At 37.0% G+C, this 27,273-nt stretch overlaps 7 protein-coding genes across 7 annotated transcripts; 4 read left to right on the forward strand and 3 right to left on the reverse strand.

Annotated features, from left to right (window-relative positions):
* Positions 1-413: 413 nt before the first annotated feature.
* On the forward strand, positions 414-5,326 carry GCK72_015538 (uncharacterized protein; the record flags this gene model as incomplete). The annotated part of the gene is made up of 9 exons (XM_053730947.1): positions 414-510; positions 896-997; positions 3,028-3,171; positions 3,321-3,510; positions 3,573-3,666; positions 3,715-3,954; positions 4,814-4,976; positions 5,024-5,240; positions 5,290-5,326. The coding sequence occupies 9 exons, from the start codon at positions 414-416 to the stop codon at positions 5,324-5,326; spliced, it is 1,284 nt and encodes a 427-aa protein (XP_053585719.1).
* Positions 5,327-5,718: 392 nt separating this feature from the next.
* GCK72_015539 (uncharacterized protein) lies at positions 5,719-9,037 on the reverse strand (the record flags this gene model as incomplete). Its single annotated transcript, XM_053730948.1, has 6 exons — positions 5,719-5,958; positions 6,507-6,811; positions 6,913-7,132; positions 7,177-7,271; positions 8,032-8,338; positions 8,960-9,037. 6 exons carry the CDS (start codon positions 9,035-9,037, stop codon positions 5,719-5,721), a joined length of 1,245 nt encoding a protein of 414 aa, XP_053585720.1.
* Positions 9,038-9,439: 402 nt separating this feature from the next.
* GCK72_015540 (uncharacterized protein) lies at positions 9,440-10,567 on the forward strand (the record flags this gene model as incomplete). Its single annotated transcript, XM_053730949.1, has 6 exons — positions 9,440-9,531; positions 9,579-9,672; positions 9,721-9,801; positions 10,057-10,219; positions 10,267-10,483; positions 10,534-10,567. The coding sequence occupies 6 exons, from the start codon at positions 9,440-9,442 to the stop codon at positions 10,565-10,567; spliced, it is 681 nt and encodes a 226-aa protein (XP_053585721.1).
* A 967-nt stretch (positions 10,568-11,534) lies between these two features.
* Positions 11,535-13,287, forward strand: GCK72_015541 (uncharacterized protein; the record flags this gene model as incomplete). Its single annotated transcript, XM_053730950.1, has 6 exons — positions 11,535-11,626; positions 11,676-11,769; positions 11,814-12,053; positions 12,789-12,951; positions 12,998-13,205; positions 13,254-13,287. 6 exons carry the CDS (start codon positions 11,535-11,537, stop codon positions 13,285-13,287), a joined length of 831 nt encoding a protein of 276 aa, XP_053585722.1.
* A 98-nt stretch (positions 13,288-13,385) lies between these two features.
* GCK72_015542 (uncharacterized protein) lies at positions 13,386-16,644 on the reverse strand (the record flags this gene model as incomplete). Its single annotated transcript, XM_053730951.1, has 5 exons — positions 13,386-13,437; positions 13,483-14,156; positions 15,046-15,126; positions 15,177-15,239; positions 16,636-16,644. The coding sequence occupies 5 exons, from the start codon at positions 16,642-16,644 to the stop codon at positions 13,386-13,388; spliced, it is 879 nt and encodes a 292-aa protein (XP_053585723.1).
* On the forward strand, positions 13,732-18,813 carry GCK72_015543 (uncharacterized protein; the record flags this gene model as incomplete). The annotated part of the gene is made up of 7 exons (XM_053730952.1): positions 13,732-13,948; positions 16,364-16,553; positions 16,604-16,697; positions 16,742-16,981; positions 17,851-18,013; positions 18,515-18,731; positions 18,777-18,813. 7 exons carry the CDS (start codon positions 13,732-13,734, stop codon positions 18,811-18,813), a joined length of 1,158 nt encoding a protein of 385 aa, XP_053585724.1.
* A 723-nt stretch (positions 18,814-19,536) lies between these two features.
* Positions 19,537-26,986, reverse strand: GCK72_015544 (uncharacterized protein; the record flags this gene model as incomplete). The annotated part of the gene is made up of 12 exons (XM_053730953.1): positions 19,537-19,629; positions 20,351-20,460; positions 20,505-20,624; positions 20,675-20,777; positions 21,575-21,691; positions 21,742-21,991; positions 22,613-22,884; positions 24,085-24,224; positions 24,280-24,385; positions 25,553-25,697; positions 26,519-26,640; positions 26,891-26,986. The coding sequence occupies 12 exons, from the start codon at positions 26,984-26,986 to the stop codon at positions 19,537-19,539; spliced, it is 1,674 nt and encodes a 557-aa protein (XP_053585725.1).
* Positions 26,987-27,273: the final 287 nt, after the last annotated feature.

Here is a 27,273-nt window from a genome sequence, read left to right on the forward strand (position 1 = left end):
TTTTTCCCAAATAAACACACACGCAAGTATTTTGATCTTTTAATTTCCAATAATAATTCTGATTATCACTTTCTTGTCAAAGACGAGACGACTTCATCGATGACAGCGTCGACGACGGCGCTTCTGAAGCAGAAGACGTCACGTGGAATTTTCAAAAAATTTCCGGAGTTTTGAGCTCCATTTCGACTCATTTTCACCACTCTCTGAGTTAGTTTTTGCAGTCATACATCTTCTTCGGTTTCACATGATGTTGGGTGTCGTCTCCATTCAAAACTGTCAAACAAATATTTCTTCTCTTTCAATAAACGTTTCTCAATTCATCCTTTTTCGTCTTTTATTTGCGCTTTTTCATTTCAAAAATCTGTGGGAAGAAGTTCAGATGATCATTCCAATTATTCTTCCATTCAAATGTCATGACCATCAAATTTCAAAAATTGGTCACTTATTTACCGTCCGTGGGAACCGGAACACCTTTAAAAGAAGAGAAATTTCCGATTGAGAACGAAGACGGTGAGCTCTGTAATCAGCTAAGGGACTGGGAGAATGTCTAATTAACTTTTTCTTCTCACATTGCACTTTATGAAAGTGTTCGTTTTCAGAAAATAAATTTATTCAAGTTTTGAATCCCGCCTTCTCCGTTTCCAGGACTCTTCATTTTTCAGATTCAGAAGGAGTTCGAAAAGTCAAAGTGAATAATGAGAGGTGAGGAATATTTATTGAGAAGAGCAAGGAGGATGTGGTAGTTTTCTCAATTTGGAATTTTCAATCTTCGCGGAACAAACAGCTCTCAGACAAAAATTTGATTTAAAAGCCAATGAACACAGGCTCTAAGCCGCCCATATAAATCCACTTACCCCAAAACCAAGCGAACCGACCTTAATCGATCTTCTTCCAGCTCAAGCCTTCCTTCTCATCTTCTGCCTGGCATCCTCCATTTGTTATCCTGTTTTTGGAAAACGTTGTCGCTGTAATACGACACCGAAACCCTATACTAACAGTGAGTTTGAACATCTTTGTGTGGAACCGATTAAATATTCTCTTTCATTCCACCATCTCACTAGGGAAGGCCTCCAGGTGACCGTGGAGTTACGGGTCGTGACCTACAGTGCGCGTCATAAATATGTGCCACCCCCCACAAATGGGTGTTCCGTGGAAACGAAAGATTTTCGGAAAAAATGATTGTTATAATCAAACTCAGCGTGCAAAAAAACATATATTCAGAAGTTTTTACGAAAATCTGCCGTAAAATAAGACCAAGCCACGAAAAAATCGAAAAAACGACCGCGTCATAAACATGTGCCACCTCTCAAAAATTGAAAATTTGTTCAACTTTTCGGATTTTTTTTCGAAGTTTTCTAAACTTTTCTGGTATTTAATTGATTGTTTACTTCAAAACAATCAACATTACCACATTTTTCATTTGATATTCATTTATTCACAAAAAAATGTTAAGCGATTATAGCAAAATTATCGTATTTCTAGGGTTATTGAGATAAGAAAGTGCAAACCCCCAAAATATTGAATATATCAGGGTCTGAAAATATTGATATAGAATGTCACTAACTCTATGACAAAAAATATTACGTTTACAGACTCCTAACCCGTTCGTTCAGGCATGTTGAATCTCGTATGAGATACCTTCTACATGCCCAAGTGAGATTGGACAGTCAAATTGTCATCCTGGATGAGCTAGTACCAGATTTTTTGAAGTGTTCACTCTCTTTCATGTCATTTCTAAATAAAATACAGACAATTGAATGACATTCGACTGATTCTTGACTCTGTCGAGGATCCTGAGTAGCTCATGAATCCCAGGAACTGTGAGAAACCACGTATTTTGATATATGTTGTCGGCAGGACTTAATTTTGTACATATTTGTCGACAAAAATATATATTTGGAAACTTTTAAACAATAGTTCTACGCTCGGATGCCAGAATTCTGAGGCGGAAGTCATTTTGTGCCCTAAACTTCAAAATCTCAATGCCTCTAACCTTGTACACTATTTACTGGGATTCATGAGCTACTCAGGATCCTCGACAGAGTCAAGAATCAGTCGAATGTCATTCAATTGTCTGTATTTTATTTAGAAATGACATGAAAGAGAGTGAACACTTCAAAAAATCTGGTACTAGCTCATCCAGGATGACAATTTGACTGTCCAATCTCACTTGGGCATGTAGAAGGTATCTCATACGAGATTCAACATGCCTGAACGAACGGGTTAGGAGTCTGTAAACGTAATATTTTTTGTCATAGAGTTAGTGACATTCTATATCAATATTTTCAGACCCTGATATATTCAATATTTTGGGGTTTTGCACTTTCTTATCTCAATAACCCTAGAAATACGACAATTTTGCTATAATCGCTTAACATTTTTTTGTGAATAAATGAATATCAAATGAAAAATGTGGTAATGTTGATTGTTTTGAAGTAAACAATCAATTAAATACCAGAAAAGTTTAGAAAACTTCGAAAAAAATCCGAAAAGTTGAACAAATTTTCAATTTTTGAGAGGTGGCACATATTTATGACGCGGTCGTTTTTTCGATTTTTTCGTGGCTTGGTCTTATTTTACGGCAGATTTTCGTAAAAACTTCTGAATATATGTTTTTTTGCACGCTGAGTTTGATTATAACAATCATTTTTTCCGAAAATCTTTCGTTTCCACGGAACACCCATTTGTGGGGGGTGGCACATATTTATGACGCGCACTGTATATTATTGGAAAGCTGAGAGAACGCTGATTTCAAATATATATTCAATTTTTGGCCTTCCCTAGTCAGAATCTACACTAGTACGGAATCTGGGCCTATAAACTGACTCATATATCCTATTCGACCTTCACATCTCCAAAATAATAATAAAACCTCTCAGATCATTCACTAGAAAAGTTCTTCAACGGTGCAACATCCCATATTCTTATAACCTCCACCGTCTTGAAATTAAATTAAACTCTAGGCAGCCCATAGGAATCCACTTTCCCTATAACCAAGCGAAACCACCTTATTCAATCATCTTCCAGCTCAAACCTTCCTTCTCATCATCGGCATCTCCATTTCTTATCCTGACTTTGGAAGACGTTGCCGATGTAAACCGACACCGAAACCGACGCCGATATCGACGCCAAAACCTACGCCAAAACCGACGCCGAAGCCCTCCACTCACAGTGAGTTTGAACATCTTTGAGTGGAAATGTACCGATTACGGTACATCTTGAAAGAGACGAAGCAGTTCTGAAATACTTATTTCAGTCATTCATATTCTATTCCATAACTCCCTCCCTTCCAAACTTAAAAATATAAGAAAATATTTCAGATCCACCCGCCGCATGTCGTCCTCATCAGAACAACACAGTTTTATTCGCGTATTCAACTGATATCGACTATTATACATATTATCGGGAAATCGCTTCTATGGTCTATATTTTTAATAAGTATAAAACAATGGCAACCGTTCGATTCGATACAAAAGTGGAAGAGGAGATCGAGTATCACACGGACAAAAAGTACGTTTAATTTCTTTTCAAATTAAAAAAATTTTACTGCTATATTAGACCTTTTGATTCAGGAGTTTGAATGCTTCTCTATGGGCCCATCTATCGGATCCATCATTTGGTTATAGAGATAAAACTAGTGGAAGTAACCTGTACAATGTGTTGAAGGTTTGTACTATTTCACCTCAAATTTTATTTACCAATAAGACATTTCAGAAGTTTCTCAATAATGGGAAAGTTTCATTATGCGGAGCTCAAGTGTATGTATTAGTTAAACGGTATCCAGATGAATCTGATGTATCCGACATAATCACCCAACTACGATCCAATCATGTGATGGTGTTCATTGTTGTCGACAGTGTCCCATCGGGCGGTTCCAATTCTGCAACACTCTACGAAATGGCATATCAAACCAATGGATACTGTGCTTTTGCCACCTTCAAGGATCTTCCATATGTGAGTTCAAGTGTAAATTGAATGAAAAAGTTCTCTGTGAAATTTATTTCTGTGGAAACCAATCATACTATTAGATATTCAAATCTTTTATCTTATTTTTGTACGTTTATGTACAAGTGATTATGTTTTTTGCGATTTTCCAAAATTACATCTCGATTATTACGTGTCTTGCCAAAAGATAACCCAAAGATTCTTGGAGGTGATTGCCACTGCACTCTCTTCTTATCTAACTAGGGAAGGATCCCGAGTCGAGATGGAGTTACAGGTCGAGAAATATATCACTAGAACGGAAATTTTGCGCTGATTTCAAATCTGTCTTCTAATTTTGCAAAACGGTTCTGTGAAAAAAGTTATTTGCGTTTTTGTGGCTTCTCAGTGCAAAAATGAGCATTTTCAAGACTTCCAAAATCAACGTTTTTCTCATTTTTTTCAAACTTTTTTGTTTTGTACGTACGATTACGGATGTAAAAATGATTTTGCCATAGTTTGATTTCGGAATCTATTTTCAGAAAAATTTTTGTGGAGTTTCTTAAATTTCCAAAAATAACGCATCTACAAAAAATTCGTTTGAAAATTTTCTAAAGTTCCAACACAAACAATACAAATTACATGATTGAAAATACACGTAAAGCACGAAAACATTTTTAAAAAAATGAGAAAAATTTTAATTTTTTGAGTCTTGAAAATGCTCATTTTTGCACTGAGAAGCCACAAAAACGCAAATAACTTTTTTCGCAGAATTGTTTTGCGAAATTGGAATACAGATTTGAAATCAGAGCAAAATTTCCGTTCTAGTGATATATTTCTCGACATGTAACTCCATCTTGACTCGGGATCCTTCCCTAGTAAACATTTTCAGGTTTTTCACTGGATGATCTGGTTACTTGATAGTCCTTACCAATTCATTGCTCAAAATTTTGTGGTTTCTGGATCGGGTCGAATCGAAACACCGGCATTCAAAACTCCAAAACCACCTGGTAGAAGAGATTCGTGTCCATATGCAATAACTGTCCAAAACCACAGTAAGAATACTTTCCAAGTTAAACTAGGTCACTCTCAATGTTTGCAGCACTAGACAATTCATTTGTATCGATGAGCTATACAATTGAGAGTACTGATGGATCTTATGCTTACAACTATTCGAGTAGAGAATCACATTCTCTCTATGGAACTGCACGATCATATTGGGTGTTTTTAAACGGATCCCTTTCTTACAAATGGACAATTGACTATCATTATAACACTGATGCACCACAAATCATACAGCTAAGAATGTACAGTAAATAGTGAGTTGTCTCAAAAACCTTAAACAATTGCATAAATTTAATATTTCAGTTATCACGACTTTCTTCCACTGCCAGATTTCAAATGATCGGTTCATTGTTCTGTTCGGTTTTCCAATAAATGTTTATTTCATTCAATCAGTGTTTTTCACTTCTAACTATTAATACCAGCTAACAACAGACCGACCTCACCGTCCTCTCTACTGAACCGATTTAAACCAAAAGATCAGGAATTTGTAAAAAAAAAAAGGAAACTGATAAAGTATGGATTAAAGTAGGGCCTGTAGACAAAACGTGGCTCAAAATTTCAGAAATTTCATAGAGAATTTGCATATATCAAAAATTAATACCCCAGAAAGGGCCTAAAGAGCCTAAAACTATCTAAAACACGAAATTCATCCCAAATAATTCATTTTAATCCATATTTTTCAAAAATAAACGAATATTTTGATATCTCAATTTCCAATAATTATTCTGATTATCACTTTCTTGTCGAAGACGAAGACTTCATCGATGACATCGTCGACGAGGACGGCGCTTCTGAAGTAGAAGACGTCACGTGCACATTGATGACCTCATCGTGTCTTCTGATGTCTTCTTCTTCTTCTCCACAACGACTGAATGCGTAGATCACAATTCCACAGCACGAGAAGACGCAGAAAAGGAACGTCAAACAGGAGAGCAAACCGAGAGACGACGAGTGGCGCACGATTTGGAGGTACTGGAAATATTTGAGGGATTTAAGAAATTATAATACAATATTTGGAATCTTCATGAAACAGCCGGAATTTTGAGCCCCATATCGACCTGTTTCCATTGAGATCGGTTAGGCCCTGCTAGGCCTGTACTCCCCCTCCTTTTTATGAAACGCGTCAAAATAGGTCAATATGGGGCTCAAAATTTTGGAAATTTTGTGTAGAGTCTTAAAAACACAAAAACTTTCTATAAAAACTCAGATTTTCCAGGTTTTTGTCACTTTTCATTATATCGATTTTTTTACGAATTCTCAAAATTTTCGAAAATCTAAAGATTCATACAAAATAGTTGCGCTTTTCCATAAAATTTCCAAAATTTTGAACCCCCTATTGATATCGTTCTAAGCATTTTGACATTTCAAAGGGGCCTACAAGCCTACAGGGACTGAACGACCTCAATGGAAATAGGTTGACATGATCTCTTATCTCCCAATTTTGGAAATTTCATGGAGAATCTGAATTTCATAGTGTCTAATAGTGAAAACTTCAATTTTTTGGGAATTTTGTGACTCACAACATTTCGAACAAATGTCTTATTAGTGAGAATCTCTTGCATCATCAACACATTCATCTGATCCTTTTCCTTCTTTTCATTCTCCTGAAGTGTCTCCATCTCCTTGGTGTCTTCACTTTCTCCTCCGAATCGAATCAGTTTCCACAAGTACTCATCGATGGCGAGATCACACGTTTTACTCGGTTTCCTGTTGAATCGAGTGTCGTCGAGACATCGAATCAGATGAACGGTACATTGCTCTTTCGGTTCGGCACGAGGGGTACGGTAGCACAAATCATTGTTCAGGGCACACGAGGCGATCGTCGCTGGAAATGGGATTTCAGGCAGGTTTAGGCAATTTGAGTCGATCTTAGACCATTTTAATCGCATTTTTTCACTGTTTAGGCATTCCAGGTCATTTCCTCACCATGTTGCTCATCACAACTCGCATATATCCCAACATATGGCTCGGAGAGGTGTGGAATTTGCGTGGGAACCTTCAACGACTCCGGCGATTCAGTGACTGACGAGTTTTTGGCATTCCGACTGTCATCATAGGCGAAACGTCCGTAATAGGAAAGAAGTGGACACACCATCTTCGTGAGATTTCCACAATTCGCCGCATTCGGATCGGTCGCCACGTGGTACTGTAGAAATGAAAGTATTTTGTAGATCAAAAAAGTTTTAATACCTCTAAACACTCGCAAAACTGTTTGTCACAATGTTTCTGTCCACGTTGACCATCGTAACAATCGTCATGAACAGCACAGCAGTGGTTGAATTCGGCTGAAATGTTTTTTTCGATTTCGAAGCTTTTTTGTGGCCTAGAAATCAAAACGTAGGCCCCCCCATCTTAAAACAATTATTATATTCAGAATCTCCTTGAAATTTCTAGAATTTCGAGCCCCATATCGACCTAATTTGGAGCATTTTGAGGTTGGTGGCCTAGAAATCCGAAAAATTGGGATTCTAGGCCACGCACTGATTTCAACAGAATCTCAGTTTTCAAAGATTTTTTGCACATATAAGTCCTTTTCACCGTAAAAATCTATCAAAACCACCAGAAATCGACAAAAATTGACTAGTGGCCTAGAAACCCAAATTTCCGGATTTCTAGGCCACCAACCTTTTTAGGCCACGAAATTGTTTAAAATATGTCAATATGGGGCACAAAATTTCAGAAATTACATAGGGATTCCGAATATAGCATTCGTTTTCAGATGGGTTGCCTTGGATTCTCATGTTTGGATTTCTGTGCCAACCGATTTTTTTTTGATTTTTTTTTAAATGTGATTTTTTTTTTCCAATTTTTGGGTTTTATGCATTGTTAAAATTTATTTTTCTGTCTCTGATCGATCCAAAACTTTAAAATTCTGTTAAAATCAGTGCGTGGCCTAGAAACCCAAATTTACGGATTTCTAGGCCACCAACCTTAAATTGCACCAAAATGTGGCAATGTGGGGCTCAAAATTTTGGAAATTTTAAGGAGATTCTGAATCTCATAATTGCTTCCTTTGATTTCAAGGTATTCCCTAGAATTACATACCTGCAGCCAATGGGCACGTATTGTTGATATGGCTTATGACCGTTTTCGTCACAAAATCTCCGCTTCCACATCTCCACAAGTTATTCGGTATTCCGAAGAGTTTCTCAGTGTCTGGCAACTCCTCGGCCACCACTACAGACTCCTCCTCCACTTTTGGGATACTGTCGACGACGGGCGGCTCCGTATCGATTTCGGGGGTACTGTAGTCGACAGGGACAGTTTCCTGAGTGGTCGGCTCTTCATTCGAGCCAAATTGAGCCAACACGACGACGGATGGGAGCACTAGGAGGAGAAAGACCGAAAAATTCTGAAAATTTAGGCCTTTTTTAGGCTTTTCTAGAAGGCTTACCATGTCGATCGTCTTCCACGTGTCAACAAATTATCGATTGATTTTTGGAGGAGGAGAATCAATTGAATTGAGGAGTGATGTGGAATCGAAGAGGGTTCCAGATGACCTCCGGCCTCTCATATTCTAAAAAAGTGACCCCGGACGGTCACGCGGGAAATTTGAAAAAACTTTGAGAAAAATTCTTTTGAAAAGTTTCGAAAAGGTGTTACACGTCGACTTTTATTAATTTTAAACAAAAAATTATATTAACAGTCCCTTTTTCCTGTCAAAATCGCCCAAAATTAGTCCGCCTCACAATTACTTCTAGAAACGCGTCAACGTCACCCCAGCGATTACTTTTTTAGTACCACTAGACTTGGAGAGTCTAGATCTACTTATTATGTAAAAAATTTCCAGCAAGAAGTAGAAAATTTTAGAAGAAAAACCATCTGAAACTGCTTGGAATAGACTAAAACAACCTCTGAGCCAGAAACGCGTCAACGTCACCCCAGACATGGCTTATTCGGTATCTTTGGAATCAGTAACACATGAAAACTATTAAAATATCCAAAGTTTTTTATAAAAACAACGCGAACTCACTGAAAACCAGTTGTCATTTTCCAAACCAGGTAGCAATCCATTTTGATTTGATTTACGCGCCAACGTCACCCCAGACATGGCTTATTTGGTATCAGTATGTTTCAAAAGGTAAGTGTAAAATCTTTCTCCATTTCTTGTCAATTTTTATTTTAAGCACCCCCTCCCCTCAACGGTTTTACGAGTCGGTAAGACTCTTCACTGATAACAAAAAAAGTGTTTCTCTCAAATACTTATTTCAGTCATTTATATTCTATTCTATCACCCTTTCCCCCTTCCAAACTAATATTCATCATAAGAATACAATATCAGAAGCGGGGGGAAACAACTTTGATTCATTCATTTCAGATTCTATATAAACAGATTTCCTAATAACATGAAATTAATTCAGATTCTCCATGTCTTCCTCATCAGAACAACAATTTCTTTTACGCTTATTCCACTGACATCGACTATTATACATATAATTGGGGTGTCGAGCGTATGGTCGCATATGGTGATATGTATACAACAACGGCAAATGTTCGATTCGATACAAAACAGGAAGAGGAGATCGAGTATCACACAGACAGTGGGTATGTTTTGTTCAGCTTTTGCTGATTTAGTATATCTTTTAATTTAGAAGTTTGAATGCTTCTCTATGGGCCCATCAACCAGATCCATCATTTGGATATGGAGATAAGACTACTGGAAGTAACTTGTACAATGTTTTGAAGGTTTGTACTATTCTATATCATATTTTACTGAGTGAGAAAATATTTCAGAAGTTTCTCGATAATGGGAACGTTTCATTATGTGGAGCCCAAGTGTTTGTATTAGTGAAACGGTATCCAGATGAGACTGATGTATCAGACATTATATCCCAATTACGAGCCAATCATGTAATCGTGTACATTGCTGTGGACAGTGTCCCATCGGGCGGTTCCAATTCTGCGACACTTTACGAAATGTCATTTCAAACCAATAGATATAGTCTGTTCGCCACCGGAATGAACCTTGGAAATGCGAGTTCTTTTAGAAAAAAATAGAAACTGAATTATAAAAAATCACCGTGACAGTTATTTTTGTGCAGCAGGGAATTTTCAATTTTCAAATTACAGGGTTTTGACCCCATGACCTGGATAATTACTCGCCCTTACCAGTTTCTTGCTTCAAACTTTGTGGTTTCTGGATCCGGTCGAATCGAAATACCGGCATTCAAAACTCCACTTCCAGTGGGTGATGCAGAATATTGTACAGTTGCAATAACTATTCAAAATCACAGTAAGAATCATTTCCAAGTTAAACTATATCACTCACAATGTTTACAGCACTAGACAATTCATTTGTATCGATGAGCTATACAATTGCAAGTACCGATGGATCTTATATTTACGAATTTCCAAGTGACAGTGTCAATCCACTCTATGGAACTGCACAATCAGATGATTTTGATTGCAACGGATATCTCTCATACAAATGGACAATCGACTATCATTATAACACTGATAAACCACAAATCATTGAATGCAGAATGTACAGTCAATTGTGAGTTTTCCCCAAAAAACTTTTTAAATTGCATGCATCTAATATTTCAGTTATCACGACTTCCTTCCACTACCACCTTTCTGATAATCAGAAGAATGTTTTGGGAGACTTTCCAATAAATGTTAAGAAAATGCACTTTTTTTCAAATGGTGTTCCGTTTGATTATTTTTGTGTGCTTTCAAATGAAATCAGTTTTTTAGACTTTCACATTAAATAAAAAGTTATTTTAAAATATTGTCATTTATTCTGGAAGCTCTATGTTTGCTACATCTGTGTCAGATTGAGAATGATCTCACCCAAAAAATGCAACTTTGATGATTCATAATAAGTTTTTGGAAATTCTCGAAGTTTTATTGCTTCGGAACACCGAAACTTCACTGAATTCGGAAGAGAGCGGCTGGTTTTTCACTTCCGACTTTCGTCATTTCATAACGGTGGAAATTAGAAAAAGTAAACTTTGCAAAAATACAAGGAAAAATGGTCTGGAAAGACAGAAAACAGAAAAACGGAATTTTTGAATATTTGCGTAAATAACTACTTCTGACTTCCGACTTCCGGGTTTATTATCACTTCCGACTTCATACTTCCTACTCCCCTTTTCAAAATTTCAATTCCGACTTCCATTTTGGAAAAAAATCTCTTCCGGGCAACTCTGGTAAGTACATTTCCGTTATCACAAAACCTTTCTCCACTTCTTTCCAATTTTTACTTTAAGCTCCTCCTCCTCAAACGTCTTTTGAGTCGTTAAGACTCTTCACTGATAACAAGAAAGTGTTTCTCAAAGACACATTTCAGACATTCATATTCTATCCCATCACCCCCTCACCCTTCCCAAACTAATATTCATTATAAGGACATAATATCAGAAGCGTTGAAAAACCAAAATTAAATAATTAATTCATTTCAGATTCAAAAATAAAAATATTTCTCCTGATAAAATGAAAATAGTTCAGGTTCCACGGCCGCATGTCTCCCATATCAGAACAACACTGTTCTGTACGCTTATTCAACTGATATCGACTATTTGACATATTATTCGGGTGTCGATAATATGGTATATTTTGCTACTTTGTATACAACAACGGCAAATGTTCGATTCGATACAAAACAAGAAGAAGAGATTGAGTATCACACGGACATAAAGTATGTTTGTTTCGCTTTTTATTGCTTTATTAGACCTTTTTCATTTCAGAAGTTTGAAAGATTCTCTATATTCCCATCAACCTGATCATTCAATTGGATATGGAGATAAGACTACCGGAAGTAACTTGTACAATGTGTTGAAGGTTTGTACTATTTCCCTTCATCTTTTATTATTAAGACATTCCAGAAGTTTCTCAATAATGGGAACCTTTCAATATGTGGGGCCCAAGTGTATATAGCTGTAAAACGGTATCCAGATGAGTCGGATGTATCCGACATAATCACCCAACTACGAGCAAATCATGTGATCGTGTACATTGCTGTGGACAGTGTCCCATCGGGCGGTTCCAATTCTGCAACACTTTACGAAATGTCGTATCAAACCAATGGATACTGCGCTTTTGCCATCGGTAGGGATCTTTCGAATGTGAGTTCTTTCAGAAAAAGTGTAAATTGAATGAAAAAGTTCACTGTGACAGTTATTTATGTGAAAACTTATCATATTCACTGTAGTAGACAGTCAGAAGATTGAAGTCTTCTTTTTATTTCAGATTCCTCCTATATTTCAGATGATTCTAAAAACTTTCATAATTATAGCATCTTTACTATTAACAAACGCAAACGGATGTATGTTTGTTTGTCTGTCGCCGATCCTACAGCTCTTCCTACTGGACCGATTTTTTTTCGAACATGGAACAAAAGATCAGAAATTTTCTCTTAATGATGCCTGTCTTTTTCTTTTTTCAAAATTCTCAAAATCACGTCTTCTGGATCAAAAAAACTGAATCTTAAGCCAAATTCGAAGAGAGAAGGAGGAGGCGGTCGGCAAAACCCGTGAAACGTCGGCTGCTCACTTTCGTCTCCACAGGGTGACACCTTCTCAGCGACACGTGGATAAAGGGGAACGCGCCGACCGTCCGATCTGGCAAGTCAAGCAACGTTGACTACAGGTAGTTGGTTCAACCCCGGACAAAGGGAGTTTTAGCGATTTTTAGCATATGCTCTAATTATGAAAGTTTTTTAGAATTACCTGAAATATGGGAATCTGAAATAAAATATGTCTTTAATCCTCCTTTAATTCCATCTTGATGATTACGTTTCTACGCAAAAGATATAACATTTTTGGGTCGCCACTAATTATCTTTTTATGAAAAGTTTTTAGGCTTTTGTCTGGATGACTTCTACACTTGAGACGCCTTATCAATTCATTGCTCAAAACTTTGTGGTTTCTGGATCGGGTCGAATTGAAATACCGACATTCAAAACTCCAATTCCAGTGGGTATTAACAATTATGCGCGACTTGCAATAACTGTTCAAAATCACAGTAAGAATAATTTCCAAGTTAAACATAAGAAGGAAAAGATTTTTAGCACTCGACAATTCATTCGTCTCAATGAATTATACACTTGAGAGTACTGATGGATCTGATGTTTACCTTAGTGATACCAGCCTTCTCTATGGAACTGCACAATCAGATTATTTCGCTTTGAGCGGATCTCTCTCTTATAAATGGACAATTGACTATCATTATAATAATGATGAACCACAAATCATTGAATGCAGAATGTACAGTCAATAGTGAGTTTTCTCAAATACTTTAACCATTGCCTAAATCTAATATTTCAGTTATCACGATTTCCTTCCACTTCCACCTTTCTGATGGTTACTTCTTTGCAGTTTTTATAATTTGTTTCCTGATGGGATACTTTTGGATTTTTATCATTTATTTGAGAATCGCTGACTATTTACAAAAATAAGTTATCTCCTCGATCCATCCTCAAAAAAGACACCTCCATCAATGGCACAGTACCTGAAAAACAATTGTTTTTCCAAATCAAAACACCACAAAACTCACTTCGGACAGATTCCCCTCTCTCCAGCATACCCTGGTTGTCCGGGAGGACCCCGGACACCCGGTGGTCCATCATTTCCAGGTATTCCAGAGGATCCCGGTGGCCCTTTTGGTCCAGGCATACCCGGTGGTCCCTCTTCTCCGAATTCTCCGGGTTCCCCGGGAGCACCGGGGGGTCCCATCTCTCCAGGGGGACCTGGTTCCCCGGGGGAGAAGGAAACGGGCTCCGCGTTGACACCTGGTTGGCCAGGGATGCCCTGGGAGCCGGGAAGACCCGGCTCTGGACCTGGTGGTCCTGGTTCCCCGGGCTCTCCATCCAATCCCCGCTCCCCTGGATTCCCAGGATGGCCCACATCCCCAGGCGGTCCCTGGGGTCCGGGTTTCCCCGGAGGCCCCGCCGGACACGGAGAGCACGGGGGCGGAGTCACGAGATCACACGGTTGCTGTGGCGGTTTTCCAGGATTACCCGGTAGACCGGGTACCCCCGGCTTACCGGGACGACCCGGGCGGCCTGGTTCGCCGACGGCGCCCGGCGCGCCCGGGGTGCAACACCCGTCACATTCTTCTCCTTGAGGGGTGTCTGCGTAGTTTTGAGATGATGAGACTTGACGGGCAGTACGGTTTCGGAGAAGTTGTTTGAATTGTTGAACTTCCGACCAGATATCTTTTGCGGAGTTCTGAAAAATTGGGTGATTCTTAGACAGTAGATGTACCCCCAAAGTTGCGGAAGACCCATTTTCTAATGTCAAAAAGTCCAGAAAATCTCTTAAAACACCTCAGAAACCAAAAATTTTCGTCTAAAACCCCCGAAACCCGTCAAAACCATCGCAGAAAAGAAACCCAAAATTTCGGATTTCTAGGCCACCAATCTAAAAATGTCTTGTTTCCCTCGTTTTTCGTAGTTTTCTCACCGATTTTCAGAGATTTTTCCAAATTTCAGCGTAAGTTTTAGTTAGTGGCGCTAAAAACCCCTCAAAATTCTGAAAAATCGATGAAAACCACGAAAAACGAGTGAAAACAAACTATTGGTGGCCTAGGAAACTCTGGATTTGGGTTTCTAGTCCACCGAACCAAAATCAGATGCCATTTTCAGATTATTCATAACATTTTCAAAGTTGAGCCCCATATTGACCTATTTTGGAGCAATTTTTTTCTTAGGCCACCTTTTTCAAATTTTTATGTCCGTTTTTGAGTTGTTTCCCGAGCTCAAATCTAGAAAAACACTTCAGAAACCAAAAAATCTGATTGAAGTGAATCAAATTGCACAAAAATCGGGTGGATGGCCTAGAAACCCAAATTTTTGGAATTCTAGGTCACCAATCTCAAAATTCTCCAAAATACGTCAATATAGGGCTCAAAACTTGTCAAATCTCTTGAAAAATTGGAATATGACGTCAGATTTTGATTTGGTGGCTCAGAAACCCAAATACAGAGTTGTCTAGGCCATCAAGATTGTTTTCGCTCGTTTTTCGTGGTTTTTTCACCGTTTTTTTTGGATTTTTTTGGGTTTTTAACGAAAAACTTATCAGAAATGTCTGGAACACAAAAAAAGGTAAGAATCCATACCCGACAATAATCAATCTCCCCCTGCAACGACGTCTTAACATTATCAATATAGAAGTAGATCATTGGAAGGGATAGGCATACCTGAAATTATTGATTTTTTTTAAATGGATTGTAGATCAAAAGTCACTTACTGATAAAGTAGCCACAAAACTAAAGGATATAGCAGAATAGGCGATGACGCGGTAGGCTTTGGTCTGGAAATAAAATGTTCGATTTTGAAAAAAAAAAAGAATTTTTATAACAAAATCTCTCGAAGCGAGCAATTTGACATGTCACTTGGCGGACCTTTTCACCACTTGGCGGAGCTGAAAATATGGGAAAATGAATATGTGGATTTTTGGCTATATAGGCAAAGAATGGCCCCAACCGCAAAGAATAGTCCCAAAATTTTGGGTGACACGAGTTTCAGAATTGAATGGTCCCTACCGCAAAGAATGGTCCCTCGAAATTGATACGAAAAACTTTTCACCATTTTCTTAGGATTAGGTTTCTTAGAAATTGGGAAAAAATTGACAAATACGATTAATAACCGATTTTCTAAGAAACCTAAGCCTAAGAGAATGGTGAAAAGTTTTTCGTATCAATTTCGAGGGACCATTCTTTGCGGTTGGGACCATTCTTTGCCTATAGAGCCGGATTTTCTTTTCCTGAAAACAAAAAAAGAAAACTCTATTTTCGCTGACAAGAAGCAATGTTTCGTAATTTTTTATACCAAAAAGCAGCGAAAAACACAATTTTTTGAATTACAACACATTTTTAGGCGTAAAAAGAGCATTTGAAAAAATTTATATAGTACCCTGTTTTTCATGTAAAATTTCAGTTTTTGCATTCAAAAATTTCGATTTTTTTGTTGATTCAAAACCTGTTCCGAATTTTTTCGATGAAAGCTCAATTTTCGACCAAAAACCTATATTCCGTACTAAAAAATTGACTTTCAGCTCAAAAATCAATTTTTTGCCGACCAAAAAAAGTGAGAGAAAAAAAAGTGCAAACTATCAGAAGTAGCCAAAGTATATTTCTTATAATTGCAAATATCAGAACGTTTTTCTTTTAATGAACTGCTTCAATTGGAAAAAAACATTGGACCTTTAAATGTCAGTTTTATTTTATTTACGCAACATTTTCTTTTTTTTTATGTTTGTTTGCTCCTTCTCCTCAGACGAGTGGGGAAGGAAGGTCGTTATGACTTTTCACTGATAACATGATTCTAAAAAGGACAAAATATCAGAAGCGGGGGAAACCAAAATTAAATAATTATTTCATTTCAGATTCAAATTCAAATTTAAAAAGTTCCCATAATAAAATGAAAATATTTCAGTTCCACCGGCCGCATGTCTTCCATATCAGAACAACACTGTTCTGTACGCATATTCAACTGATATCGACTATGATACATTTCATGGCGGTGCTAATATTATGGTCACATATGCTAATAAGTATACAACAATGGCAAATGTTCGATTCGATACGAAACAGGAAGAGGAGATTGAATATCACTCGGATAAAAAGTATGTTTCGTTTCTGTTTTTGCTGATTTATTAGACCCTTTTTATTTCAGAAGTTTGGAAAATTCTTTAAATTCCCACGTACCCGATCCATCACTTGGATATGGAAACAAAGAAACTGGAAGCAATTTGTACACTGTTTTAAAGGTTTTTACTATTTCACCTCATATTCTAATCAGAAAATATTCCAGAAGTTTCTCAATAATGGCGAGGTTTCATTATGTGGAGCCCATGTGTTCATAGCTGTAAAACGGTACCCAGATGAGTCTGATGTATTAGATATAATCACCCAACTACGATCCAATCATGTGATGGTGTACATTGGTGTGGACAGTATCTCATCGGGCGGTTCCAATTCTGCTTCACTATATGCAGTGTCATATCAAACGAATGGATACTGTCTGTTTGCCACCGGCAATGATCTTTGGAATGTGAGTTTTTTTTATGAAAAATGCACGGTCTCTCACACTGCGAAAAAGAACTACAAGAAACGTGAAGCTGATTATTTCACGTTTTAATTTTTGTACTGAAAATGCAGCATTTTTAAGTTTTTAGACGGCAGAATGGATGAAAAAAGGACCCATCCTACAGAATTGTAAAAAAATAAAATGCTCTATCTTATGAGCCAGAAAACGTTAATTTTGATCAGAAACTGACTTTTTTGATACAGTAAAACAGATTTTCAGAAAAATGAGATTTTCAGCATTTTATCCAATTTTTTTTTCTAAAAATTGTAACAGGTTCGGAGCATCCTTAAGTACATTATGTGCAATTTTTGCTCGAAACTGTTTTTTGCCAAAAAAAATTATACTCATTTTTCTGAAAATCTGTTTTTCTGTATCAAAAAGTCAATTTCTGATCAAAATTCACGTTTTTTGGCTCATAAGATAGAGAATTTTATTTTTTACAATTCTGTAGGATGGGACCTTTTTTCATCCATGCTGCCGTCTAAAAACCTAAAAATACTGCATTTTCAGTGCAAAAATTATAAGAACTGAATTAAAACGTGAAAAAATCGGCTTCACGTTTCGTGCAGTTCTTTTTCGCAGTGTGGGAGACCGTGAAGTGGAAATTTAAATTTAAAAAGTTCACTGTGAAATGTATTTACTTGGAAACAAATCATAGTCACTGTAGTAGACTTTCAAATCTTTTTTCTAATTTTTGTACGTTTCTGTGCAAGTGATTATGTCTTTTCGTAATTGTCAATAATTCCATCTCGATGATTACGTTTCTACACAAAAGAGATAACCAAACATTATTGGATCCCCACGGCATTCCCTTCTAATCTATTAATTTTCAGGCTTTTCATTCGATGGTCGAAACACTTATCTTCCCTTACCAGTTTCTTGCTCAAAACTTTCTGGTTTCTGGATCGGGCCGAATCGAAATACCGACATTCAAAACTCCAACACCACCGGGTCATACAAACTACGGTTTAGTTGCAATGACTATTCAAAACCACAGTAAGAATAATTTCCAAGTTGAACTACAGTACTGGCCATAAAGAATGCGAAACTAGCAGTTTTAAGTTGAAAATGGTCAACTTTGTGACTGAGACACGGCCTCCCTGATAGTCTTACAATATTGATATTTTATGGGTTGTGTAGATCAAAAGTAGAGCTTCATTTTTGTAGTTGACAACTTTTTTGTACGGGCACATCCAAAGAAGTTACAGACAGTCTATGTGAACAGCTCAAAAAATTTTCCCTTTAGCACTGAAAATTGGCGAAAATTGTGAAAAATTTCTTTGACGATTGATAACTTCTTAGGATGTGTCCGTACGAAAAAGTTGTTAACTACAAAAATGAAGCTCTATTTGTGATTTATACACTCCATAAAAAATCAATATTGTGAGACTATCAGGGAGGCCGTCTCACAGTCTCAAAGTTGACCATTTTCAACTAAAAACAGCAAGTGTCGCATTCTTTATGGCCAATACTGTATATCACTCTCAATGTTTGCAGCACTTGACAGTTCATATGTATCCATGAATTATACAATTGAGAGCACTGATGGATCTTACGTTTATGAATTTCCGAGTGACGACCTTCTGCCTCTTTTTGGAACTGCACAAACAGATTTGCTGAAATTGACCGGATCCCTCTTGTACAAATGGACAATTGACTACCATTACAATACAGATGAACCACAAATCATTGAATGCAGAATGTATAGCGATGAGTTAGTTGTTTTGTATTCAGCAGGAACCACATAATTATATTTCAGTTATAACGACTTCCTTCCACTGCCACCTTCTGTATAATCAGACTAAAATGTTGTGAGACTTTCCAATAAATGTTAAGATTAAGTTGGTTTTTTTCAAATGGTTTTGAATATTTTTGTGTTTTTCTATCATTTGTTCGCAAACCACTGCAGAAAATATTGTGCTCCGCTTGCACTTATCACTAAAGACGCTTACAGGAATAAAAGTCGTTAAGACTCTTCACTGATAACAGAAAAGTGTTTTTTGCTCGATACGTGCCAAAACTAAACATTTCAAAATTTCAAAATCTTTAAATGTATAAATAGAGTCAGCTTCTTTTTTTATTGTTTCAAATTCCCTTGAACCAGTTTGAGAAACGCGTTAAAGTCACGCCAGCCTGTATCATTCTTGATATCAGTGGAATCAGATAGACAAAATCTTGGACACCAAACCTTAAAATGACTCAATTTTCTTCGTTTTTCCTACCGATATAGGGGATTCTTATGTTCAAAAAGTATTTACACTGGAAAATTCGAAACAAAATACGGTAAAAAAGAGAAAAAGAGTGATGAGGACATGAGAGAAGAGAGAAGATATGGTGTGTGTGTTAACTAGTGAACTGGGAAAGGGGCGGAACCAACTAAAACAGAAAGAAGACGAATTATGCTTTTCGAGAGGAATACACGTAGTAGAGGAGGGATACAGGATAAAAGAAGAAAAGTGCTATTTTTTACAGAAACTAACACAAAAATAAGGAGAAAATGATAGAAAATGTGAGAATATTTAGGCCAAAATCTCCCGAAGCGAGCAATTTGACATGAGAAGTTGTTTCAGGTCGTCGTCAACGTTTGACAGGATTTTCACCACTTGACGGACCTGAAAATATGGGGGAAACTCCATTTTCATTGTGAATAATCGATTATTTGTCAATTTTTATGCCAAAAAACCGCTGAAAACGCAATTACTCGACTTACAACACATTTTTCAGCCGTAAAAAGTTATTTTCTCAAAATCCCAAAAATCTCAAAATTGACAGTTTTTTGTTGATTTTTCACTCAAAAACCAGAAAATCTCACAATTTTCAGCACTATAACCCTATTTTCCCTTCAAAAATTCAATTTTACAATTACAAAAAATTCGGTGGCCTAGAAACCCAAATCTCTGGATTCCTAGGCCACCAATTTTGAAATTTCGATAAACAAATTATATATTCAGATTCTCCGTGAGATTTCTGAAGTTTTGAGCCCCATATCGACATAATTTGGAGCAATTTGAGTTGGTGGCCTAGAAAACCAAACTTCCTGATTTCTAGGCCACCAACTTTAAAATGCTCCAAAATGTGTCAATATGGGGCTCAAAACTTCAGAAATCTCAAGGAGATCTCGAATATGAACTTTGTTTTTTGAAATTTCGAAGATTTTCAAGATTTTTCGGAAAAAAGACCTAAAGCAAGGCCTGAAAAGGCCCTGAAACCGGTTTAGGCCGATACGAGACTCAGAACTTAGGCTATTAAAATCTAAAAACAATTCTGAGAACCTGTAATCGAAAAGTTCAGATACATGTCGGAAAATGACAGGGCCTAAATCACAATTTTTACCAAATTTCTGCGAATCTCCGTCTCCGACGCGATTTCCAGAATTCTCTCGCGTATCCGAAGTACCAAATCGACAATTTCCACGTTGTGTTTGGTCGAGAGCGTTTGAGGGCCTAAAATAGGTAGTTTCAGGCTGTTGCTCAGCCTAAAAACTCACAAAAATCAGCAGAACAGAGAGCGTCGACGTAGTGAGACTTCAACTGGTTATTAACGTCACGCGATCGCATCGAAAGCCATCCGCCGAAATTCGAACACGTTATGAAGCGACGGTAGAGACCTGGAATCATGATTGTCTGTCTGTCTGTTCGTCCGGATGTCCTCAATTACCTTGCCAATCTCCTTTCGTTCCACACGTGAGTGATGGTCCGCCATTCGTCTCGACAGACGCCAAAAAGTCGTCCATTGAGAAGGGGCGGGTACTCGGGATACCCTAAAAATTGGAAATTTTTATGACCTAGAATTCCAAATTTGGGTTTCTAGGCCACCGAACATCAAAACTAAGCAAATATTCGGAATCTCTGAGCAATTTCCGAAGTTTTGAGCCCCATATTGACACATTTCTGAGAATTTTGAGCGTGGTGGCCTAGGAACCCAAATTTTTGGATTTCTAGGCCACCAACCTCAAATTGCTCCAAAATACGTCAATATGGGGCTCAAAACTTCGGAAGTCACACAGAGAATTCAATTTTTCGCTTGGTTTAGAGTCAGGTGGCCTAACTTTTGAAATGTGGGGATTTCTAGGCCAGCAACTCACAACTAAAAACCAAAAATAGCAAGATTAAAGTCTCGCTCAGATAATTGTAAATGAGAAGCTAATTTTTGAATTTGTCGAACAAAATGCGAAAAAAAAAGCAAAATTTCCATGAAAAACTGTTGAAAAACTATTATGGTAGCCTAGAATCCCATATTTGGGTTTCTAGGCCACCGCGCATCAAAACTGGTGAAAGATTTGAAATCTCTGTGAGATTTCCGAAGTTTTGAACCCCGTATTGACGTATTTTGGAGCATTTTGAGCTTGGTGGAATAGGAACCCAAATTTTCGGATTTCTAGGCCACCAGACTCAAAATGCTCCAAAATATGTCAATATGGGACTCAAAACATCGGAAATCTCACAGAGATTTTAAATATTTGCTTGGTTTCGAAGCAGATGGCCTAACTTCCGGGATTTGAAGGTTTCTAGGCCACCGATCCCCAATTTTTCAGTATTTTCCGCCTAAAAACCGTACCCTAAACGGTGACATCTCCTTTTTGAGCGGCATGAGTGAGCTCAAATACCGTTCCATTGGAATCATAAAACTTTGAGTCAATTCGAGGAAATGACGTTGAAGAATGTTGTGTTGAATCTGAAAAAACCGATTTGTAGATCAAAATGTCTGAAATTTTCAGTAAAAACCTCCAGTGAATTTCCAGATTTCAGCAATTTTTTGGCGAGAGATTTATCTTTCGAAAGGAACGGTTTGTATTGAGTATAGAGACCCGGCGGGGTGTCTAGAGTCCTCGACGCCGCCGACCACGTCTTCTTCGGCTTCTTCATATCGTCTCCGCCTATTTCGGCACCTTGTTCTGCTACTTTTAGGATGTGGGGCCAGTGGTCGAGGGCTTTGATGAAGAATGGATTCGTCACGCCGAGGATTACACGGGGACTGGAATAATTGAGGTTTTGGAGGAAGTTTTGTTGAAAATCCACTAAAAATCGATAAAATTTTTTTTACATTTTCTCAGTAATATATCATAAAATCCTTCTTCTCCATCAAATTCCCAAAGTTTTCAGCCCCATATCGACCTATTTCGGACAAATTCGAAATTGGTGGCCTAGAAAACCAATTTTACGGATTTCTAGGCCACCAATTTCAAATTGGTTCAAAATACGTCAATATGGGGCTCAAAACTTCAGGAATTTCACAGAGATTCCAATTATAGCACTACTTTCTAACTGTGATGGCCAATTCAAGGCCACCGATTAGAAATATTTCATTGTTAACCGATTTTTGTTGAAAATAGAAGCCAAAAGTTAATTTTCTAATCAATTTTTAATTCTCCATGCAATTCCCGAAGTTTTGAGCCCATGTTCGACTTATTTTGGAGCATTTTGAGCTTGGTGACCTAGAAACCCGAAAGTTTGGATTTCTAGGCCATCAACGTCAAAATGCTCCAAAATATAGCAATATGGAGCTCAAAACTTTGGAAATTCAACAGAAAATCTGCATTTGGCACTGTTTTTCTTATTAAACATAGTTTTTCCCCACTAAAACTCCTAAACTCACGGCGTGCGACTCTTCGACGAGTACTCCCTGAATTCCGAGTCGTGAATCGTGAAATACGGACGAAAATCGTTGACAATCCGTAGTGGAGACAGTAATCCGACTATCGATTGGACTAACGATGAAGTGACGGACGGATTCGGGGCGACGATGAGAAGTGGCTCACCGAGGAGCACTAATTCCCAGATTAATTGCAGATGATGGACGTGTTGCACGATTGGAGTCGTGAAATCGGGACGGAATAGGCGGAGAGACTCGTCACGGTGATCGGACAGCTGGAAGCCCAAATTTCAGAAATCTCCGTGATAGACGCGATTTTTAGGGTTACTGTAGGGGGGGGATGGCACCTTGATAATTTTCAGATGTTCATATTATTATGAAACATTTCCGTAGCAAACAATGATACGTTGTTTGAAAAATTATGAAAATCATACTGAACTCAAAAGTTTCAAAAAGTGTAGGAAATTATGGAAATTCCTATTTATAATACTCAAAAACCCTGAAAATATCCCAAGAAATGAATTTTCCGTCCAAAAACGATCGAAATCACAAATTGGTCTGTGATGGCCGAACTTTTTTGGTTTGTGTTTCTAGGCCAGCGATAAGTTCTTAACGTCGCGTAGAACGGAAGAACTTATCGCTGGCCTAGAAACCCAAACAAAGAAAGTTCGGCCATTGACCATTTCGACAGTTATTTGGACTGAAATTCATTTCTTGTGATATTTTCAGGGTTTTCGAGTATTTCAAATAGGAATTTCCATATTTTTCTACACTTTTTGAAACTTTTCTCCAAGATAGATAAAAGACCTTATTCAGAAAAAAAACTGATTTTTCATCATTTTCTGATTGATCTAAACATAACTTAAGTGTGATTTTTATAATTTTTTAATAATTGTATGTCTACTATGCTCAAATCCTTATTTTTGGTCCCTCACACCAGAATTTTATCTTTTTTTCTCTTTTTGCATTCATAAAAATAGAAATACTCTTCTCAAAATTCCAATGAATAATAAATGAGAATTCTGAGTAAATCTCAGAGATTTGAGAGAGAGAGCAGCTGAATTTTTAATTAAAAAATGAGAAAAAGAAAGAGTGAAGGTCAAGAATCTACTTTTTCTATTCAAAAATAACGTTTTTACTAGAAAATCAAATTTTTGGTTCAAAAAACATTTTCAGAAGAGGAAAATGCTAGAAAACCTAAGAATCTCACATTTTTTCTGTCAAAATGCAGAAAAACAGACATTTTTTGTATAAAAATGTCAAAAAAGATATTTTCAGAAGGGAAAATAGCAAAACCTCAGAAAATCGCATTTTATATGTCAAAATGAGGAAAAACAGACATTTTTTATACAAAAAATGTCAAAAAACGTCAGATAACCGCATTTTTCATGTAAAAATGTGGAAAAACAGACATTTTTATCAAAAAAAAATGTCAAAAATCTCAATTTTCCAATCAAAAAATCCCCAATATCTACCTCAACATGTCCATCCAACCGGAATTCATACGGTAGATCACACGCCGCCGGTAATCGGCAACTAATCAAAGTTCCCAGCAGAGGGAATTCAATAGTTCGACCGACTTGTGGTTGTTGCCACGTGTCGATGTGATGGCAAGCTGGAAATTTTGAGAAATTTGTCTGAAAATGGTCTGAAAATGGGGGCAAACTGACCCGCTTCGATCGCCGCCTCTCCATTTTCGAAAAAGTGTTCTGCGATACGGGCGGTGACTGAATAGAACAGGGAGAACAAGGGGAGGACTGACATTAACACGATACTCTGCAAAGGAATTGGAGGGTTTTGGCTGAAAATTGGCTGAAAATGGCCTGGAAATCTCACAATTTGGGTTTCTAGGCCACCAATCTCAAAATGCTCTAAAATACGTCAAAATGGGATGAAAATTTCGAAAACTGCGTGGAGATTCCGAATATTCGCTTAGTTTTGTCACCGTGAGATAGATTTTCTGCGACATTTGCCGTTTTTGATGGAAAATTATCAATTTTTCTTCTGAAAATTGCAAAAATTTCTTGAAAATCGCGAAAAAATGACAGAAATTGAGATAAATTTATTTGGTGGCCTAGGAATCCAAAAATTGGGATTCCTAGGCCACCAACCTCGAAATTTCGAAAAACAAATTTTATATTCGAATTCTCTATGAAATTTCTAAAGTTTTGAGCCCACATTGCCCTGTTTTGGAGCATCTTGACGTTGGTGGCCTAGGAATCCGGAAAATTGGGTTTCTAGGCCACCGAATCGAATTCGACTGATTTTTACGCATTTTTGAAGAAAAATCGTTTGCAATCAGTTTTCCGAGGTTCATTGAAAGATACAAAAATTACTAAAAATTGCGAAAAATTGAAAAAATTGCAGAAATCGAATGATGGCCTAGTAACCCAAAAATCGAAATTCTAGGCCACCAACCTCGAAATTTCGAAAAACGAAAAACAGATTTTCTGCGACATTAGCCGTTTTTGATGCACAAATTATCAATTTTTCTTCTGAAAATTGCAAAAATGTCTTGAAAATCGCGAAAAAATGACAGAAATTTGAGATAAATTTATTTGGTGGCCTAGAAACTCAAATTATAGAAATTCTAGGCCACCAACTTCGAAATTTCGAAAAACAAAATTTATATTCGACTTCTCCGTGAAATTTCTGAAGTTTTGAGCCCCATATTGACGCATTTTGTATCAATTTGAGATTGGTGGCCTAGAAATCCAAATTTCCGTATTCCTAGGCCACCAAGCTCAAAATGCTCCAAAATACGTCAATATGGAGCTCAAAACTTTGGAAATTGCGTGAAAAATTCGAATATGATGTTGGTTTCTGAAGTTGGTGGCCTAACTTTCAAGATTTGAAGTTTTAGGCCACCGACTCCATTTTTGGCTATTTTTACTCGATTTTTACGAATTTTTCACCGGTTTTCCATGAATTTCACCGCCATACCTTCTGATAATAGCCACGATGAATGGTTGCATCTTTACACTGTCGAAAATGAACGAATCCATATAGATAATGAGCGTCAAACGGGAGAGACGACGGAGATTTGTCGACAAATGACTTCTGACATCCTCTCACATCACTTATCGCTCTGAAAATCCGGGTTTTTGATGGGAAAATGAGAAAATTGAGGGATTTTCAGGTTTTTGAGTGAAAAATTGAACAAAAAACTGTGATTTTTGAGATTTTTAGCTGAAAATGGGTTTTAAGTTGAAAAATTGCGTTTTTGGCGGTTTTTTGGCATAAGAATTTATGAAAAATCGTTTTTTCACGCTGAAAAGTGAGTTTTCCCTGGAAAAACAGAAGAAAATCAATTTTGACACATTTTTTAACAGAAAAATAGTTATTTCACTATAAAATGTGTTTTTTTGGGTCGAAAAACGCCAAAAAAACTCAAATTTTGAGCTGGAAATTGACTTTTTAGTACGGAAAATTGGGTTTGTGGTCGAAAAATGAAAATTCGTGAATTTGAGTCAAATTTTTGGGAAAAGATGGTTTTCTGATTGAAAATAACCGTTTTTTCCAGCTTTTCAAGTTGAAAATTTCAAAAAAACTTGATTTTTAGCCCAAAAAAACAATTTTTAATTCAAAAATTAGATTTTTCGGTCAAAAATTAAAAAAAATCTAAATTTTCACAAAAAAAATTGAATTTTGAGTTTAAATTTATGGGTTTTTGCTGTTTTTTGCCGTTTTTCATGATAAAATCTACAAAAATTGAATTTTTAACACCGAAAACTCAATTTTTCAGCTGGAAATTGGTGAAATTGATTTTTACTCAAATTTTACGATTTTTGCTCAAAAAAGTCGATTTTTGATGTTTTAAGGCCTCAAAAACACAATTTTTCACTCGAAATCTTAAATTTTCAACCAGAAAACCCTATTTTTCCAAATTTTTCTGAAAAAAATCAGCACCTGCGTATCCTGAAATGAAAATTGGTATCTCTGGCGTTTGATGAGTTGGAATCCGGGAATGCCAAATAGCAAATATTGATTTTTTCAGTGTTTGAGAGGATCGCATCGCCCGGGTAGATCACCTGAAAAAATTTTGAAAATTTGGGAAAAATTTTTTTTTTGGATTTTTTTTGAAAGTTTTTTTTTGATGAAAAATTGATGTTTTCGGTGGTTTTAGATAGTTTTACGCTGTTTTCAGTCGATTTTTAATGCTAGAAACCTCTGAAAACCCCTAAAACCCGACAAAATCTCAATTTTTCGTGCAAAAATTGGATTTTTAGTTGAAAAATCGAAATTTTTTCAGATTTTTGTGATTTTTCTTGCATAACTTACCTCCAACGCTTGTCCCAACTCCAAATCAAACGTCACCACACAAATACAATGAAGCCAATCGCGAAATCTGTCCCATGGTTCAATATCCGGTTCCATTCTTAAAAAATTCACCGATTTTAAGTGATTTTCAATGATTTTTGGGTGAAAAAATGCGTAAAAAACGATAAAATCAATGAAAATCGGCGAAAAAAGCGAGAAAAAGCGGTGAAAACGGTGGAAATCGGTGAAAAAATCGGCGAAAAATAAGCCGGTTTTGTCTGCGTCTCTTCGATTCCTGTACTCTCTCGTCGCAGTCTCAATGGAGCGCGTTTGCATTGTTTTCCCATTTTCAGCGATTTTTGATCATTTTCTCTTGTTTTTTTTTGTTTTTCAGACGGAAAAAA

Source organism: Caenorhabditis remanei, chromosome IV (assembly GCF_010183535.1).
Source record: "Caenorhabditis remanei strain PX506 chromosome IV, whole genome shotgun sequence".
Lineage (NCBI taxonomy): Eukaryota > Metazoa > Nematoda > Chromadorea > Rhabditida > Rhabditidae > Caenorhabditis > Caenorhabditis remanei.